The 16,133-nt window shown below is 42.4% G+C and overlaps 1 protein-coding gene across 4 annotated transcripts; it reads right to left on the bottom strand.

The window, feature by feature from the left end:
• Nucleotides 1-2,735: 2,735 nt before the first annotated feature.
• On the bottom strand, nucleotides 2,736-14,077 carry ago2 (argonaute RISC catalytic component 2). 4 transcript variants are annotated; one of them, XM_031586755.2, is made up of 19 exons: nucleotides 13,879-14,077; nucleotides 13,586-13,706; nucleotides 13,131-13,312; nucleotides 12,132-12,268; nucleotides 11,665-11,799; nucleotides 11,284-11,371; nucleotides 10,627-10,774; nucleotides 10,256-10,375; nucleotides 9,544-9,672; nucleotides 8,937-9,070; nucleotides 8,376-8,560; nucleotides 7,738-7,897; nucleotides 7,352-7,442; nucleotides 6,935-7,129; nucleotides 6,565-6,720; nucleotides 6,135-6,236; nucleotides 5,649-5,848; nucleotides 5,240-5,379; nucleotides 2,736-4,725 (listed from the first exon to the last, which is right to left on the bottom strand). In XM_031586755.2, the coding sequence occupies exons 1-18, from the start codon at nucleotides 13,992-13,994 to the stop codon at nucleotides 5,271-5,273; spliced, it is 2,508 nt and encodes an 835-aa protein (XP_031442615.1). In that variant the 5' UTR covers nucleotides 13,995-14,077; the 3' UTR covers nucleotides 2,736-4,725; nucleotides 5,240-5,270. The 4 variants fall into 4 exon arrangements, with proteins under 4 accessions (XP_031442615.1, XP_031442617.1, XP_031442616.1 ...); XM_031586757.2 differs by having other exon boundaries at nucleotides 6,565-6,699; nucleotides 13,879-14,076; XM_031586756.2 differs by having other exon boundaries at nucleotides 9,550-9,672; nucleotides 13,879-14,076.
• Nucleotides 14,078-16,133: the final 2,056 nt, after the last annotated feature.

The following is a 16,133-nucleotide window of genomic DNA, read 5'->3' as shown; positions in this document are numbered from 1 at the left end:
ATGATGTAATGATTTTAAAACCTTCAGTGTAAAGTCTGATACAGTCCTGAGAACACTGTATGTGCTTACAAGTAATCATGGAATTTTCAGTCACATAAATACAGGGCCAAACTATATAGTGCTGCATTATTTATTCTGACGAAACCAAAAAACTAAAACAAAACAGTCTACAGCAAAAAGAGAAATAGCTTGAGCCTTAACAGGTATACAAAAATAAGATTTGAATTACGATTGAACAATCTACAGTTTTTGTCGCCAACACAGCACAATTTATCCACAGTGCCAATCTGTTTTAATAAAGCACCACAAGAGTCCACCTGCCGAGTGTCTTCCAGCTTGCGCTCTAAACACACTCCAAAATCATTGACACAGATATGTTGCCATTAACATTTTAATGATTTGGCAAATGACTGGAGGAAGGTTTGGATGACATCCAATGAAATCCAAGAGCAATGATTAAAAAATTAAATAAAAATGTAAGAATCTTATATGATTCCATTTTGACTGCTTCCATCAATGTTTCCATTAGTACACTTTTTTTTGCATAGGCTGTAACAATGTAGAACTTGGCATAAGTAGATGTTCACGGTTCTCTCTTGTACCAATGTTTGTCTCCGTGTCTGTGTGTGGCTAATGTAACCCCAAGACCTTTAAAAGAAAGTCACTAAGATGACCGCACAGCTACCCGCATCACTTTCGCCCCCAATTCTGAGGTATACACTTCTAAAACACCACTGACAACACGTTTCACAACTCCAAACTTCTTCTATAATAGTGCAAAACATAATGTTTTTATACTTTTTCATACTTTTAAAAGGAATTGCATATGCTGAGAACATCTGGAAGTCTAAGGTGCTGGTATCAGAAGGTAGAAATTGTAACATTTAAAAAGACAAAAATCATTGGAAATCCTTTTTCAAGACTGGATTGAGAAGAAAAGAAAAGACGCAATTTCACTAACAAATAAAACTAACAAATGTAAGTACTGAAACAAGGTGAGTGAATCAAAAGAAGAGAATTACACAGGATGTGTGTACTTGAACAAGGAGCTAAAAAGAGGGGCAAGTGTATTCAGGGTTGGTTGTTCTGGCATTTCTGACTTGATTAATACTGAATTATGGAGAAGTCAATTAAAGAAGCTGGAAAATGGCATACAAGCTTATAAAAATGTATGTGTGATGCATGAACAACTATGCATTTGTGAGGGGAAAAAAAAAAAAAAAAAAAAAATCAGATGATTTGGTACACGGCACATTTAAAAAAATAATAAACCCAATGCCCTCTAAACAAGAGATGGCCATCTCTCCATCATACTAAAATCTGCAGTGACTGCAGAATGTGGCAAAGCACCTAATAAATCAAAAGCAGTCAATTTGGCACCGGTAAGCTTAGTGAAATGATCAGTAACAATGGGGGAAATTAACGGACAACCTAGAATCCAAAGTTAACTCAGCCATCTCAAGCCTGCCGACAAGAGACTTCAGTTACAATCAAATGCACGGGTTTGTGGACCATTCAGAGCGGGGGGGGGGGGGGGGGGATAATCTCCAAGGGCGACGTGAGGTGGGGTGACATTTTACTTTCAATCCAGTCAAAGCCAACCAATCCATCATCTAAACAAGGGAACCAGCTGAGACTAGACCAATTGAAGTTTGGTTAGACGCAAAACATCCTCACATCACATCAGCCCTTTGCAAAAAAAATGACATTACTCAGCCCTGATATCAGGAGATCAGTGATGCAGGATCAGTGAGCATGACACCACCTTTGGATATGACGGAAAAAAGAAAGAAAGAAAGAAAAAAAAAAAACGGAGAATTACCACTTTGTGACACCATTGTTCATTTTGTCTCATGCAATTATGAGGAAATGACCTGTGCTGTAATGTTACCATCCTATTAGTAACAGGTAACAAGAGGTAAACACAAGGCCACTTCAACACAATTGCACCCGAGCAATAGCACAGCTTGGCTATTTCCTGCCTGTGACAACACGTCAAAGAAACGGATGGAATATGCCCCATGTCCATTGTTATTCAAAGTGCACCCAGATTTATATGTTGCGATACCAGCGCCAAATAATTACGAGAAAAAAAAAAAAAAACAGCTCTCATCAAGTATTTGATTAAAATAAATGCCCCATATACAAAGTCAGCTGGATTTTGAGTCAGTTATGGAGAAAGGGGGGGAAATCAATATGACTGATTAGGAAAAGTACAGGTTAACAAAAATGATCTTAATGATCTTAACGAATGAAGAACCTCTTGGACCTGTCCATTTTGAGGTTTAAGGTGACGTTACATTAAGGGATGAAGTACAAGTTATTTCCCCTCTGTATACCGAGGGGCTCTAGCACCTACACTTACAACATCCATTTGTGCTTCAAAAACTGTGGACATTGATCATGACAAATCTTGTTTGGCTTAGGTGGGGGGTGGGGGTGGGAACTGATACTGTACAAATAATTCCCAATTGTCTGTGTCGTCAGAATATATATAATATTTGCAAATGAGGACCTAAGGCAAATACTGCTACAAGGGTCTCCCTATCTACAACAATAGAAGTGTCTAAAATTCATACAGACAAACATGTCACAGCTAAAATATCTTTGTTAAGAATGCATAGTTAAGAAAAAAAATTGTTAAAATCTGACCAAAACTAAGCCAAGTCTTCCCAGGCCAATGAGCCATTTTAAGAAGAGGGTGACTACAAGTACAGTTACTTGGGCATGTTCTGTACGTTTTTTTTTTTTACTTTCTTTAAAAAGGCATTCAAGCTTGCACGATCAATAGAGGACAAGCTTAATGTAAATGTGGACCAGTCGATTTACTTCGATCTACAAAATAAAAAGACTAAAACTCCAGACCCTAGCCGTAGACGATACTCATTCTACTTGGGGGCAAAGTAAATATCAATCTTTTGTCGCCCCTTCTTAAAGCGAGAGGAACACAAATGCTAAAACAACACTGAAACAGAGACAGTGGCATGATGTTCAGGGTCTTGGCACCCAATCTAAGCACAGTGATGACGAGTATTACGCCAATTCAAGACCAAGCACAGTTTCTTTGCAAGTACACGCAAGTGGTGCCTCTAGCACCGTCTGCTAGTTCCATAAGCTTGATGTGAGCTGGCTAGCGGGGCCTGTTGGTACCAGCGTCCTGCATTTCATATGTGCTGGGCTGGAGTCATACGAGTCCAGTCAACCCAAAAACAAGAAACTTGATAAACATGGAAATCATGAAGCTAGAGATGCACTCCTCTGATAAATCAGGCATGATTGGACTGGACTGCATACAATTCTATGCCAACAGCAGAGCATACCAATAGGACTACACGCTCACCATGTGAATTATTCTTAAGGACTGGCCAATTTGCTGTAGGAATCTAGTGTATTTAAAATGCAAACAAAAACATAAGATTAAGGTCAAACGCCCAGATTATCCAAATGCTGCACTACGAGATTGAAAGATAAAATTCAGGTCAAATGTGCTCATATATATGTGTATATAGGAGGGGGGGGGGGGGAGTATAATAAAAAAAAAAAAAGAAATTGTGACATATCATCAATAAAAGGGCAGAATCATCTCTGTGATTATCTTGGCTCAGAGCACCATCGCTATAAGAACAGGGATCCAGTCCCACGTAAGCAGTTCAAAGCCTCCCTCAAGGGAGGGCCACTTCCTGATTGTACAAACAAATCCAAAGTGGGGGTGGGGGGGGTGGTGAGGGTAAGAGACGAATGGAGGCCAGATCCTTTTCGTTTAATTTAACCACAATCATTTCTGATTTGTCCTCCTCAAGCTCTGTAGAGAGCCAAAGTCTTGATTTGTACACGTTAAAGTTTTCCTTGCCTTTTTTCGATTCATAGCTTAGCAGTCCACCACCATTTCATCAGATGAAATATGTAGTATTCAGTCTGGCAAAAAAAAATGCCTGTTTTTGGTCACCTCACCTGAGGGGCTAATACAGTAGGTCTAAACAGGCTGTCAAATGAAACTAATTGATGAAACACACACACACACACACACACACACACAGAGAGATTAAGTACTTATGGCATGCGCCGGTCGCCCTTCTCCTCAGGGGCACATTGCTGGTTAAAGTCATTTTCTAAACGGGAAGCAGGGAGGACCTAACCGACTTCCCCACAGCATAGCTTCATAGTTTATGCCCTTTCAAGTTCATGCCCCTTTAGTCGTCTGTGAATGCACTGCACACGTAAGGACTGGGTCGCCAACGGTTACAATCAAGTCAAGGTTAACCCCACCCCCACCCCGGTCCACCCAAGATACTAGACACAGTTGTCAGTGTAAAAGGAATTCTGGATAGGATTGTTCTCCTATGTAAACAAGTTAGCCCCTACATGTACAAATATAAAACATTTACAATACACATATATATATATAAAAAAAAACAAAAAAAACACGCGCACACACACAGACACGCACAATTTAGCGAGGACCCCTTCTTTACGTGCCCCTAGATCACATCCGTCAGATGCTACGAGTTTGTTTGGGTTTTTGGAATACATGTTGTGGCCTTTTGGGGAGCGTAACAGGGAAGTTGTACTGTTTTGTTTGCTTGTCCATGTGGGGGTCTCAGACATGGCACTGTGTAACCTGTTCTGATGAAGTCCACAGTGCGGCCAGGGGGAGAGAGATCTGGGTCTTTCTGGATCCACCTTCCACTGCTTCCTGATGTGCTGCTGCTGCTGCTGCCCTAAGTGCTGATGGGGCAAATTGAGAGAGAGGAAGGCACAGAGAGAGAGAACGAGAGAGAAATAGAACAGAAATGTGAGTGAGTGAGTGAGTGAGTGAGTGAGTGAGTGAGTGAGTGAGTGAGTGTGTGTGTGAGAGAGGTTGGGGGTGGGGAGAGACAGACACAGAAAAAGTGAGTCATTGGAATGCCATTAGCCAGTCTTACAAATTGACATTCATTTTCCAAATACAATTGTAACCCTTGTGTAACCCTCACACTGCATCTCTATGGACACGATGCCATGAAGCAGACAAAGTAAAAGCCACTGGACCCGGCCAACATAAACCTGATGTTACACACTCTAATCAATCCCTGATGCAGATATTTCACCACTTCTTAGCAAAAGGCCCAGAAAAGAATAACACAGTATACAGTCTTCTCAACTTCTCCTCAAGGTACCCACTATGACTATACAAACACACACACACACACACACACACACACACACGGTACTATGGAGAGGTGTGCTTCGTCTAGCTTACCGATGGCTGATCCGCACACTTTAGCTGGCACTCAGGCAAAGTACATGGTGCGCAGGGTGTCCTGGTGGATCTGTACCGCCTTGGCCAGGGCCGATTGGTCCCGTCCATTACTCTGGCCTGATGTATGGCTGCCCTCCGCACTGCCAACATACAAGTACACACACACACACACACACGTTAAGATGAGCTTCATGCTGCCATCTAGTGTTTAGTCTGGATGACTAACCTTCAATCCATACAGGTGGTTGGCCACTTTGTGAAATATTGTTTGAAATAATGCCATGATTTTATAGTACTTCCCATGTAATTTAATTGGGAATGTTTGTAATAAGGTGCCTCCCCAACACAACCCTTGCTAATAAAGAGCATCAGGGCGAGTGTTGTGCCTCTGCTGTCCGCTTTAAATCACCTGTCGTGCTCCTTGTCCACCAGATGGTATCGAGCGCGGAACGCCACCAGGTGAGCGTAGTAGGCTGGCGCGGGGATGGAGACGGAGCGGGTGCAGCGCACGTAGGTGTGGCACAGCTGGTAGGTGAGCACCTGCAGCTCGTCAGACGTGAAGTGGTTGTCATCCCACAGCACGTGGTAGTGCGAGGGCCGACTGGTGCCCTGGAGACAGGGGGAAAGCCAAGAGGGTGGATTAATGACGGCATCAGGGTGTCTGTTTAAAAAGCTTACATTTCTACATAGAAATGGCAAAAACAGTGTCTATATTGGCTTTTTTTTTTTTTTAAGCGTCTTTGTTTTAAGAACTTTGAGAAAAGCGCTATATAAATGTGATGTATTATTTTATGTGACTATTGATTTACAGCTATTTGCCAAAGAAATCTCAACAGTGTTCTGAAAATTGAGCACTGAGGTTGCACAAAAAGGATAAATGAATTCCAGCAGCTACCTGAATGCCCGCATGGCTGCAGAGGTAGAAGTCAAACTCTGATGGGTGAGTGATTTTGGTGTCCACTGTGGTGCCAGCAGGTATGTTGCCACTTTTTCCCACCTGGACAAGAAACATAAAGTAAAGCCATTTAAAACAAACAAACAAACAAACATAATAATGCTTAAAGGATTTGCCCATATACAACTTAATATAAATGGAAATGCTATGTTGTCTATTTATTTTATCTATTAGTTTATTTTATTCTTATTCAAATTTGTATTAATTTATTTTTGATGTTTATGTACATAGATACTTGATTCCTATTCCTACTACCTTGCTGCTATGACAACCGAATTTCCCTCACGGGATTATTAAAAGTTTATCTTATCTTATCTCTTAAATGTGGCTGCAATGCCAATGCGCAGGGGAGCTAGCACAGATGACCCACCCTCTCGTTCCTGTCCGTGCAGAAGAGCCTGGTGTGGTGCCTCTTCTGCACCACCACAAAGGTGATGCCCGGCTGATAGTCCTTCTCCAGCTTGATGCAGGCCTCGCGGATGGCTAGCAGCTCATGTTGGAGCACCTGTGAACAAGCACCGTTCATCTTTTAAGAGGTTAAAAACTGGCTAGAACATTCAAAGCATCACTTTTTGACCATTTGCAAAAGTCTTACATGAAATGAGAAGAAAAAGAAAAAAAAAATCAGTTGGCTAAGAACAGTTGGCAGAAATTCAACAGAAATTTACAAGAAAATTTGACGTTGCATCACTAAGTAGAAGAGGACAAAAAAGGTATCTGGTGAGGGTCAGTAGACTTACCTGGTTAAACTGGCCTTCAGAGATGCCGTCTCGGTAGTAGATGATGCGGGTGGGCTTGAAGCGTGTGGATTTGTAGAACTGGATGAGCAGCTCGCGCACCATGGCGGCCAGGTCCTGGATGATGTCCTGGCGGTGCTGCTGCACGCGCACCGTGGCACAGTAGCGGCTGGGGTGGGCGTCCATGCTGCCCACCACCTGCAAACATTACACACAGAGAGCATGAGGGAGGATGTACACAGGAAATGAAAGTATGGGAGCGTAATTATAAGAGATTACTATAGACTTAGACAGAAATCTAGTGCCATGTACACTTCTTCGTTACACATTTCGTGTAAATATGTGTCATAAATAATTTTGTCCATGTCTGACGAGTTGTGTGTTCATTCGTGTGCGTTTGCTTGTTCACATTTGCCTTACCGCAGCAATAGAGGGCTTCTTCCCATCTCCAGCAGGGGGGTGTGTGACATCAGCCCCCAGAAAGATAACAGGCTGCTGGAATACCAGTGGCCTGCGCACAAAATACAGATCCGTAGTATTAGATACCGATCACGATTTCTCTATTCAATTATCTTATTTATCAACAGGTTTTAATAAAAGGCAATAAACCCAAATCCTATGATACCAGAGAAAAGACACAAGACAAGAGCATGTGTAGCATATTACATATTATAAAACCTTCAAAATGTATACAAAAAGAAGTATTCCACACATAAATCATATAAATATAAATCATGCATGCAGCATTAACCGACTCAAATAGCACAGCATATGTTTCTGGTGTTGGTATTGGTCAGGTGACTCACCTGCCCTGCGGGAGCAGGATGTTGTTGACTCCTCCTAACTTGACGTTGATCTTCAGGCAGAGGTTGGAGAGGGTCTGCGGTGTGGTCTTCAGAACATTCTTCACCTGCACACACTGGGTGGCCATGCCCAACACTGTATCCCCCACACGCTTCACCTCAGCTGCAGAAGGAGAAGAAGAATTCAGGATATTTTTTCCCCACTTCCAAACAGTAGGCATAATGTTTTGACCTCAGAGCTAAATAAAACATTGTGGCCCTTTCACTACACACACACACAATATCCTGTTAATTGTGCATTGTGTGTGTGTGTAACTAAGGAGAATATCATTTTAAATACAAGATGAAATGCACAGAACTTTGTAGAACTGTATCAATTTCCTGGGGATGTGTGGTAAAATGGTCCTTCCGTCACAGAAGGGGACAGAGGACAGGCCAGCTCACCATAGACTGTAATATTTTGACCTCAGAGCAAAAAAAGACATTGTGGTCCTTTCACTATGCACAATTAACTAAGGATAACATATTTCCATAGATCAAATGCACACAACTTAGAACTGTGTTGAACTGTGCTAAGTTCCTGGGGATGTGTGTTAAATGGTCCTCCACTACAGAAGGGGACAGAAGACAGGCCAGCTCACCATAGACTGGCGTCTTGCCAGGCAGAATGACCACCACCAGCTGCAGGCCCTGATAGGTGTACTTGAGGTGCTTGAACATGGGCTCCACGCTGTCGGCTCCCTGGGCGTACTTGCAGAAGCAGGGCTGGCCCTGGATGGGCATGCCAGCATCTCGAGAGATCTTACGCAGCTGGTCTGTAAACGCCCTGGAAAACGCACAAATGTACAACACTTATAAAAAAATAAAGTCAGTTCATGACTAACATTCATTAGTTTGAAATATAATGCTAAACCCCCTCCTTACATGTCACATTTTAAAGTGTTTATCTTTAGATATGTAGGACCGATCCCTCAAAAGCATACAAGAACAACACATAGTGAGAAAACCAAACGACTTTGCAAAAATCAAGGAAGAGATTCCAAAGTGTCCTGGTTTTCAAGAAACCTTGTGTACGGAATTGGAATGCATTACTTAAAAATCCGACAAGCCCACTGAACAATGCATGTTTCACTACCATGCCTTTGGGAAAGCGGCAGAAATAGAAAGTGCTGGGCTCTTGCCAGGTGAGGGGCTTGGCTTACTTGAGGAGCAGCTCGGTGCACTGCCTCTGCGGAGCGAAGCAGGCGATGGCCCACACCTTGATCTCGATTCCCGTGTGGAACTGCTTGTTCCTCATGTCCCACACGCCCTGGATCGGGGTCGCTATTGCTTTATTCTGTAGAACACAACAGGCAAGAATTCCGGAGGTCAAAGGACACACTATACACTCAAACCAGTAGTATTTGTGTAGCTAACCTGGTGGGGAATGACATGTTTAAGATTTCCTGACAGGGAGTCTGAACAGGGTTCTGTAGGCATGGCTCTTTGTGTGGAAGAAAATGTCTAAAAACATATTTCTTCAAAAATTTCACAGAATGTGAGCTCTTTAGATGACTGATTTACAGGACCATCTAACAAGCAATACATTGTGTGTTTCTCTCGCTCCAAATGCAGACCATAACAAGCAACAGTATAATGCCTAGTATACAGCATGCACTATGAATTCACTAAGGCTGAATTATCTATAAATTCACTAAGGCTGGAAGCGACTGTAGCATAAACAAGCGTGAACATTTGTGGAAGCTGTGACAGGGAATATCTTTTGACTACCAAAATATAAAATCAGCGTAAGAAAGCTGCGTGACTCACACATACCCGTCCACCATAGAGGATCGATGGTGCTTGGAGGACGCGGCCGTTGACCTCGGTCATTTCGTCTCTCACCATGACCCCGAACTCACGAACGTAAGGATCATTGTTAAAGTTGGCACTTCTCATCTGATGGAGAAGAAAAGATGAGGTCAACGCATTGCAAAAATAAAGAGTGACTTGCCAATAAAAAAAAATGGCTTGTTGATGTCTGAGTGTGGATAATTAATTCAGCTTGTAATATTTTGCTGCAAGTATGTGTTTTTTCTCTTTCAGTTAGCTGATTATTATATTTGCTGCCTCTGTATATATCCTTAGCTTGCAAAAGGTGATGCCTCTTCAAACCAGTTGATTCGAGTCCTTCATATAAGCCAAGAGGCTCCATTGTCTACCAGGCCTCTAGAGGCATAAGTATCTTGAAGGCCTTAATTAGCTGAGTGAAAAAATAGGCTCCTTGCTTTATTTATTAGCTAGAGGCTCTTAACAGTGCGAGACGGTGAAAAGGTCTGTTGTAATCAAGGGAGTTTAAAGAGGCCTGGTGTTGCACGAGACACAGGGTCTCCAGTATAGGGGCAGGAGTGGGGCACGAGACACAGGGTCTCCAGTATAGGGGCAGGAGTGGGGCACGAGACACAGGGTCTCCAGGATAGGGGCAGGAGTGGGGCACGAGACACAGGGTCTCCAGGATAGGGGCACCGCACACCACACTCACCAGCTTGCTGATCTCGTCCTGGCGGTCAGGCGCAGACCTGGCAGTGGCGCGGATCATAGTGGAGGTCTGATTGTCCGTCAGCTTCTTTATGCACCTCTGCCCTTGCACTATGTTACACACCTGCAAGGAGTCAGCATGACGGTTACACACAGACACACAGAATGCAGCGAACAGACAAAGGCAGCCAAACCCTCACCCACCCCTCCCCCAACATCTGGTCTGAATGCTCTAGATACATCCCATCTGACGCTTGACTGCGTGACCACACAAGCTCTGTGGCTAAGCTCAACAAGGGGGGAAAACACACGAGTGTGATGCTATTCGAATGGACTGGTTGCATGGGTGTGTGTGTGTGTAGACGATGAACTCACCTCAAGAGGAAGGTATGTGTGCTTCTGCTCCTGTCCCACCTGTAGACATGGCAGATGAGGGTACCTCAGCACCAGTTTATATTTGTCTTTGAAGTACTGAGCTACAGTACATTCAATGGTCTGTCCATTCTCCTGCTGTAGAGGGAATCTGTTGACAAAAAGAACATTGAGAACCAGAGAACACTGACGAAGCGCTGACTTCCGTCTGCAGAGCTTACTTGATGCATTTGGATCTACACATCAACATCTACAGGGTACAACAAAAAGCATAAATTCAAGACTGCATTGAGCATTTTTATCAAGTCGTTTTTCATTTTCTCCCCACCTTGTCTTTCTGGCCAGTTCTATGGACTGCCCATACACATTTTATTTTATGTTTTTTGTGTTGCTTGTTCTGTTTTGCTTTTTTAGTTTGCCCTTTATGTTGTATCATACGACACATTCCTATGTCTTGGGAGTATTGTCTGTATATGTAAAGATTGCCATATCATGGTAAACCTGTGTTTTGTATGTACTCATTGTCATAAAAACAAAACAAAAACGCTTGATCGCAAAAAAAAAAAAAGACTGTATTGAGCCAAAGTATTCCAGCTGAGAGCCAGCAGTATAATGCTTGTGTACGACAACAGTAGGAAAGCAGAGGGATTGGCCTCTTACGTCTGATGGCTGGCGGGTCTTCTCGTCACATTACATACTCTGTACTTCCTCTTCATCTGTCCACAGTGAGTGATCTCAACCTTCAGGCCTGCAAGAGACAGCAGTGCAATCAGGACTGAGCATTTGGCATCTGTATGCAGTGCAGAGGTCAACAAAACAAACTCAAGTCCTAAGACAGCGGACATGTGCAGGATGGACAATTTGCAAAACAATGAAATGCAAATCACAGCATCAACATAAATACTATGTTACACAGGAAAGGACAAAAAGCAGCTCATTCAATGCACCTTAAAAGTTGTCTGAGGTCACAAGGTGTGCTTTCAGGTAAATAATGCATATAGTTTTCAGTTCACCATCTTGTCAACCAAGTAGGCATCTTACCTTTGATTTCCTTAGTAAACTTAACTCTCTGGGAGTCAGTTAAGGGCTTTTGTTGTTCTTCAATGCTTTTGAAATCCAAAACTTCACACATGAACTCGATCACAGGCTGGGCTTTGTAGAAGGCAGTGGCAGAAACTGAAAAGTACAATTTAGAAACATCATAAGTTGGGAAACCACCGCACAACCAATGCACAAGCTCACACACAAGCCAACAAAAAGGACAATTCAATGAAGACAGTACACTGCAACTAAAACACACTATAAACACTTTGTCAATGTTGTTTATGATGGCCACTACTATTACAGTTCCTTGGTTTTTGTTATCGCTATTATAGTTTTATTACAAACAATTACACTAAAACTTCTAAATCTCATTGTATTTTAATTATGCTTCATGATGCATACTGCTTGTACATACAAACTAGATCATAATTATATCATATCACAGTAATGGTATTCCAACACACCATCAATATTTAGCATCATCTTCCACAAGGAGGGTCTGACCGACTGGTGGAAGCCGAACCAGACCTCTCTCCCGCCACCAAGGGGGTTGGAGCAGCCCTCTGAGGAGGTGAAGAACGAGCGCCCGACGGGGGTATAACTACAGCACAGAAGGGTGGGGAGGAAACAAACAAACTTTAGTTCAAAATACCCACACACACTTCCAGGCACTTAACATTTGATTTGTCTAGACAAATCTAGCTTTTGGCAAAATCAGGACACTTGCCCAAAGATGCTTATAACTAGGAGTGCTCCTTCAGAGGAAATGACTACCAGTGTTTAATTCAACCATGCTGACAACTACTGCAGACAACCATCAGGCAGGCAGACAGCAGTAAAGTGTACCACAACAGCCAGACCAGTATGAACACTTGCATGTTAACCATCTGGTTGATATCAGTTGAAAGGGGGTTTACTGTAGTTCCAGCAGTAGTACTATAGTCCTGTCCTGTATTTAAACATTTAAAGCAGCAATAAGGAGTTCTGTTCCAAAACTAGCACGCTAACTACACAAAAGGTATGCAAAAACCTTGCAAACACCACCAACAGCCCAGTTGACACTGATAGAAGCTTGCCAACACACTAACTGGTATCTTTTGGCAGTATAGCTGGCAATGTCATGCTGTGAAAGCTTTTCTTCCATTTTTGCAGGGTATTCCAGCCCGCTGCACAGAACTACATAGGGCATATCCTGGATGGCTAGTGGTAAAAGGTGTTTATCTGTCCTTCACATGACCATATGCTATCAAAATGAATTTGAGGATGGTACCAAAACTAGTTGCCTATAAAACCTCAAAGTGTCAAATTGTTGCATAGTGTTAACCATTTTCATTTCTGGCCCTGTCAGCTTCATGTCACCCCCTCATCTGCTGGCACCTGCCTCCACCAAAGACAGTGAAGATGAGGTGTACAACAGACACACACATTTAGAAACACAGACACAAAAAAAAAATGTTACTCACTTCATTGAGGGCAAATGTCTCATGACCACATCCAGGGCCTGGATCGTCTCAAAGGGGATATTTGGCAGGCGTCCAGCCAGTGCTTCGTGGAGGGATTGCAAGTTGACACACGACACCCACTTTATGGCCACCTTGAAGCTCCTGTCCTTTCCCTCCCCAGGGATGGTCACCTCTAGCTCCACCTGTGCACGGGGATTCACATGTCAGTCAGCTTTGGGGACACTCAACTAGAGTCTAGCAAACAGTGGTCCAGCACTGCACCAATACCATACTTCAAAGATGGACACAAGCATTAAGCACACTTCGAATATTGTAACATACAAAGGGGTCATACACTGGCATCCCTGCCGATGCACCCTAACAAGAGAAATACCCCAACAGTAATAAAAGTTATTGTAATACTGGAAAGTGCGTATGACATAACATTAGATGAGATGAGAGCCAAATAGACTTACTTTGTCCCTCCCTATGGGCAATGGCATAGCTGTGTAGAGGTTCTTTCTTCCATCATAGACTGGCTTCCGATCTCCAAAGATCTGTGTTTTAAAGTGCTGGACCATGTGTGCCACAATTTCACTGCAGGGAGAGAAGAAGAAAAAAAAAATTAAGAAAAAATTTCAAATGATGAAAAAATAAATAAATAAAAAAAATAAAATAAAAAAATATATATAAAAAAAATCACAAATTTGTCAGGAAATATTTTAACAATAAAAGTATAAATGAGACACTTCGGACTAGCAGCCCTTACCGATTGACTCTTCGAGGGCATTTCTCGGGCTTGATGTCGATGTCGTAATGGTACACCTCCAGCTTGGGAATCTCCATCTCAAAGAAGTTGGCTTGCAACTTAATCGGCCGGCCCATGGTGCCAAAGTCGGGCCGCTGGGGGGGTTTGAATACATACTCTGGAGGGGGAGGGGGAGGGGGGGAGTCGGGGGCTGGAGGAACAAACAACACACACACACACATTACTGAATACATCCACTCAGGGTCTAGCAAATGGCAGATGGCCAACAAAAATTCCTTCACAATACCACAAATTCCTTGCTGTCACAATCAATTACCTAAAATTTCAGGTGACATTTATAGAAGATGCATGCCAAACCAAACAGAGCAGAGGCAAATAGACCTCTATCACAAATACTTAATACTCCCTGTGTAGTTTTAAACTGATGTGAAATAAAGTGACCCTTTTTTTATGCACGTGTCTGTGTGGTTAACACTTTTCCTGAGGAACACCCTACACTACCTTATCTCTGACCTACAGCGATACATCCACACACACACACACACACACACACACACACACACACACACACACACACACCTCTATAGAACACAACCCTAAGCCCGGAAACAGAAAGGGATCAAACCATAACCCTGACAAACTGACAATACCAAAAGACGTCCCAAAACTGTCCTAACAAGAGCTACTGTAAAATTCTTGCACAGTAGCATGACAGTCCAGTGGTCCTAAATAGAGTCTTGAAGACAAAGTTCAACAACTTGTGGGATAAAGATCTTAATAATCTAATGAAGTGTGGCTGCAACCATCTAAGGCCGTTGTAGCCGATGCAACCAAAGGAAGCAGCCAAAGGTAGCAGCCAAAGTGAGTGAAGAATAGCCTACTGTCTAACTTCCTCTTTTGTCATAGCTGGGGGCATGTTGTCCAGAGTTGCCAAACAAATTTAATTTACAGACTCACGAGTTAAGTGCCATAAACTTTTACATTAGGCAGAACTGAACCCTTACATAACCCCAACATTGTAAAGGTCATCATTATTTCAATGCAAAAGTTTACAAAAATAACATTCTCACGGGTCATACTTTCTTCATGCATCGCTGGATTTTTGACAAACAATAATAAAGGAACGATAAAGGAAAGAATGAAAACATACATACACAACCTTCCCTCATGATAAGACCGCCCCAACCCTCCCATGTGGCTAGTTCAACCACACGACCACCATTAATGCATTAAATCTTCTTTGTACGTCACTTTGGATAAAAGCATCTGCTAAATGACTAAATGTAAATGTAAATTTAAAATGAAACTCAAACCTTGTGAACTAACAAGTAAAAAACTCCTGGAGGTCCTCCACAAACCTTTGCCTAATCCACCTTTCATATATTTTATGCTCATTATGAGGATGAGTTATGACCAGACAACGACTTGGCCAGATATGACATGCTAGTTTTCCCTTCATCTTCTACCCAGCCCAAACACATGACCTACAAGGGTGTGAGTGAGGACATGATGGGCAGTCAAGATAGACAGATTCCCAAACATAGTTGGAGTAGTTTATTAGGCCCTACAAGTTAACTAAACAAATTAAAGGGGGGGGGGGGGGGGGGGGGGGGGACTGCCTTTATGATTTTTGCTATTGATGGCCTGAGACCCAGGTAGCCAACAGTGGGTGAATTACAAAAAGAAAACTACACCACATCTTTAGTCCATCTAACACGGATGTATCTCTATTAGGGATGTGAGAAAATAATAATACACTTTTATGATTTTATGTTTAGTGATACAGCGTCAATTTTCAAAAACACTATCGTTTTTTTCTTTTTTTTTTTTTAACTGATATGGGTGTGGTGAGAGGACGGACTCTGCGCACAAAGGCTGATGCTAAAAAGATTATGCACTAAACTGGAAAATATTTACAGAGAAAGTGTAAGGACATTGAGGACACCTTGTAAGGACATGAAAAAGACAAACAAAGGGACAAATGTTTTGGGCTTTTCCCACCCTCAGTATTCCCGTTTTACTCAGATGTTATGCATATGGTGGTGTGTTCTTTATACTATGACAGTTTTCCTAAAAGTAGATTTTACATAAAGCATAGCAATGTATTGAATCATAACACCTGTGTCATGATCATATTGCCAGATTCTTCCCAAAACACAATCCTCTAATCTCTTGACATTTTTTAATCCCAGTTCCCAGAATAGTAGGCTGTCCAATTACACTTCATTGTACCTGCCCTCTGATCAAGTTAGTTA

This window comes from Clupea harengus, chromosome 19, assembly GCF_900700415.2.
Source record: "Clupea harengus chromosome 19, Ch_v2.0.2, whole genome shotgun sequence".
NCBI lineage: Eukaryota > Metazoa > Chordata > Actinopteri > Clupeiformes > Clupeidae > Clupea > Clupea harengus.
Note: the sequence above shows the minus strand (reverse complement) of the source record. Positions and strands in the feature narration are given on the sequence as shown.

Coding starts and splice junctions, on each gene's coding strand:
- ago2 (XM_031586755.2), bottom strand. CDS start 13,994: ATGGGCCGGCCGATTAAGTTGCAAGCCAACTTCTTTGAGATGGAGATT. Junction 11,800..12,131: donor GATGATGCTAAATATTGATG/GTGTGTTGGAAT, acceptor TGTACTTTTCAG/TTTCTGCCACTGCCTTCTAC. Junction 7,443..7,737: donor ATCCTGCTCCCGCAGGGCAG/GTGAGTCACCTG, acceptor TTTTGTGCGCAG/GCCACTGGTATTCCAGCAGC.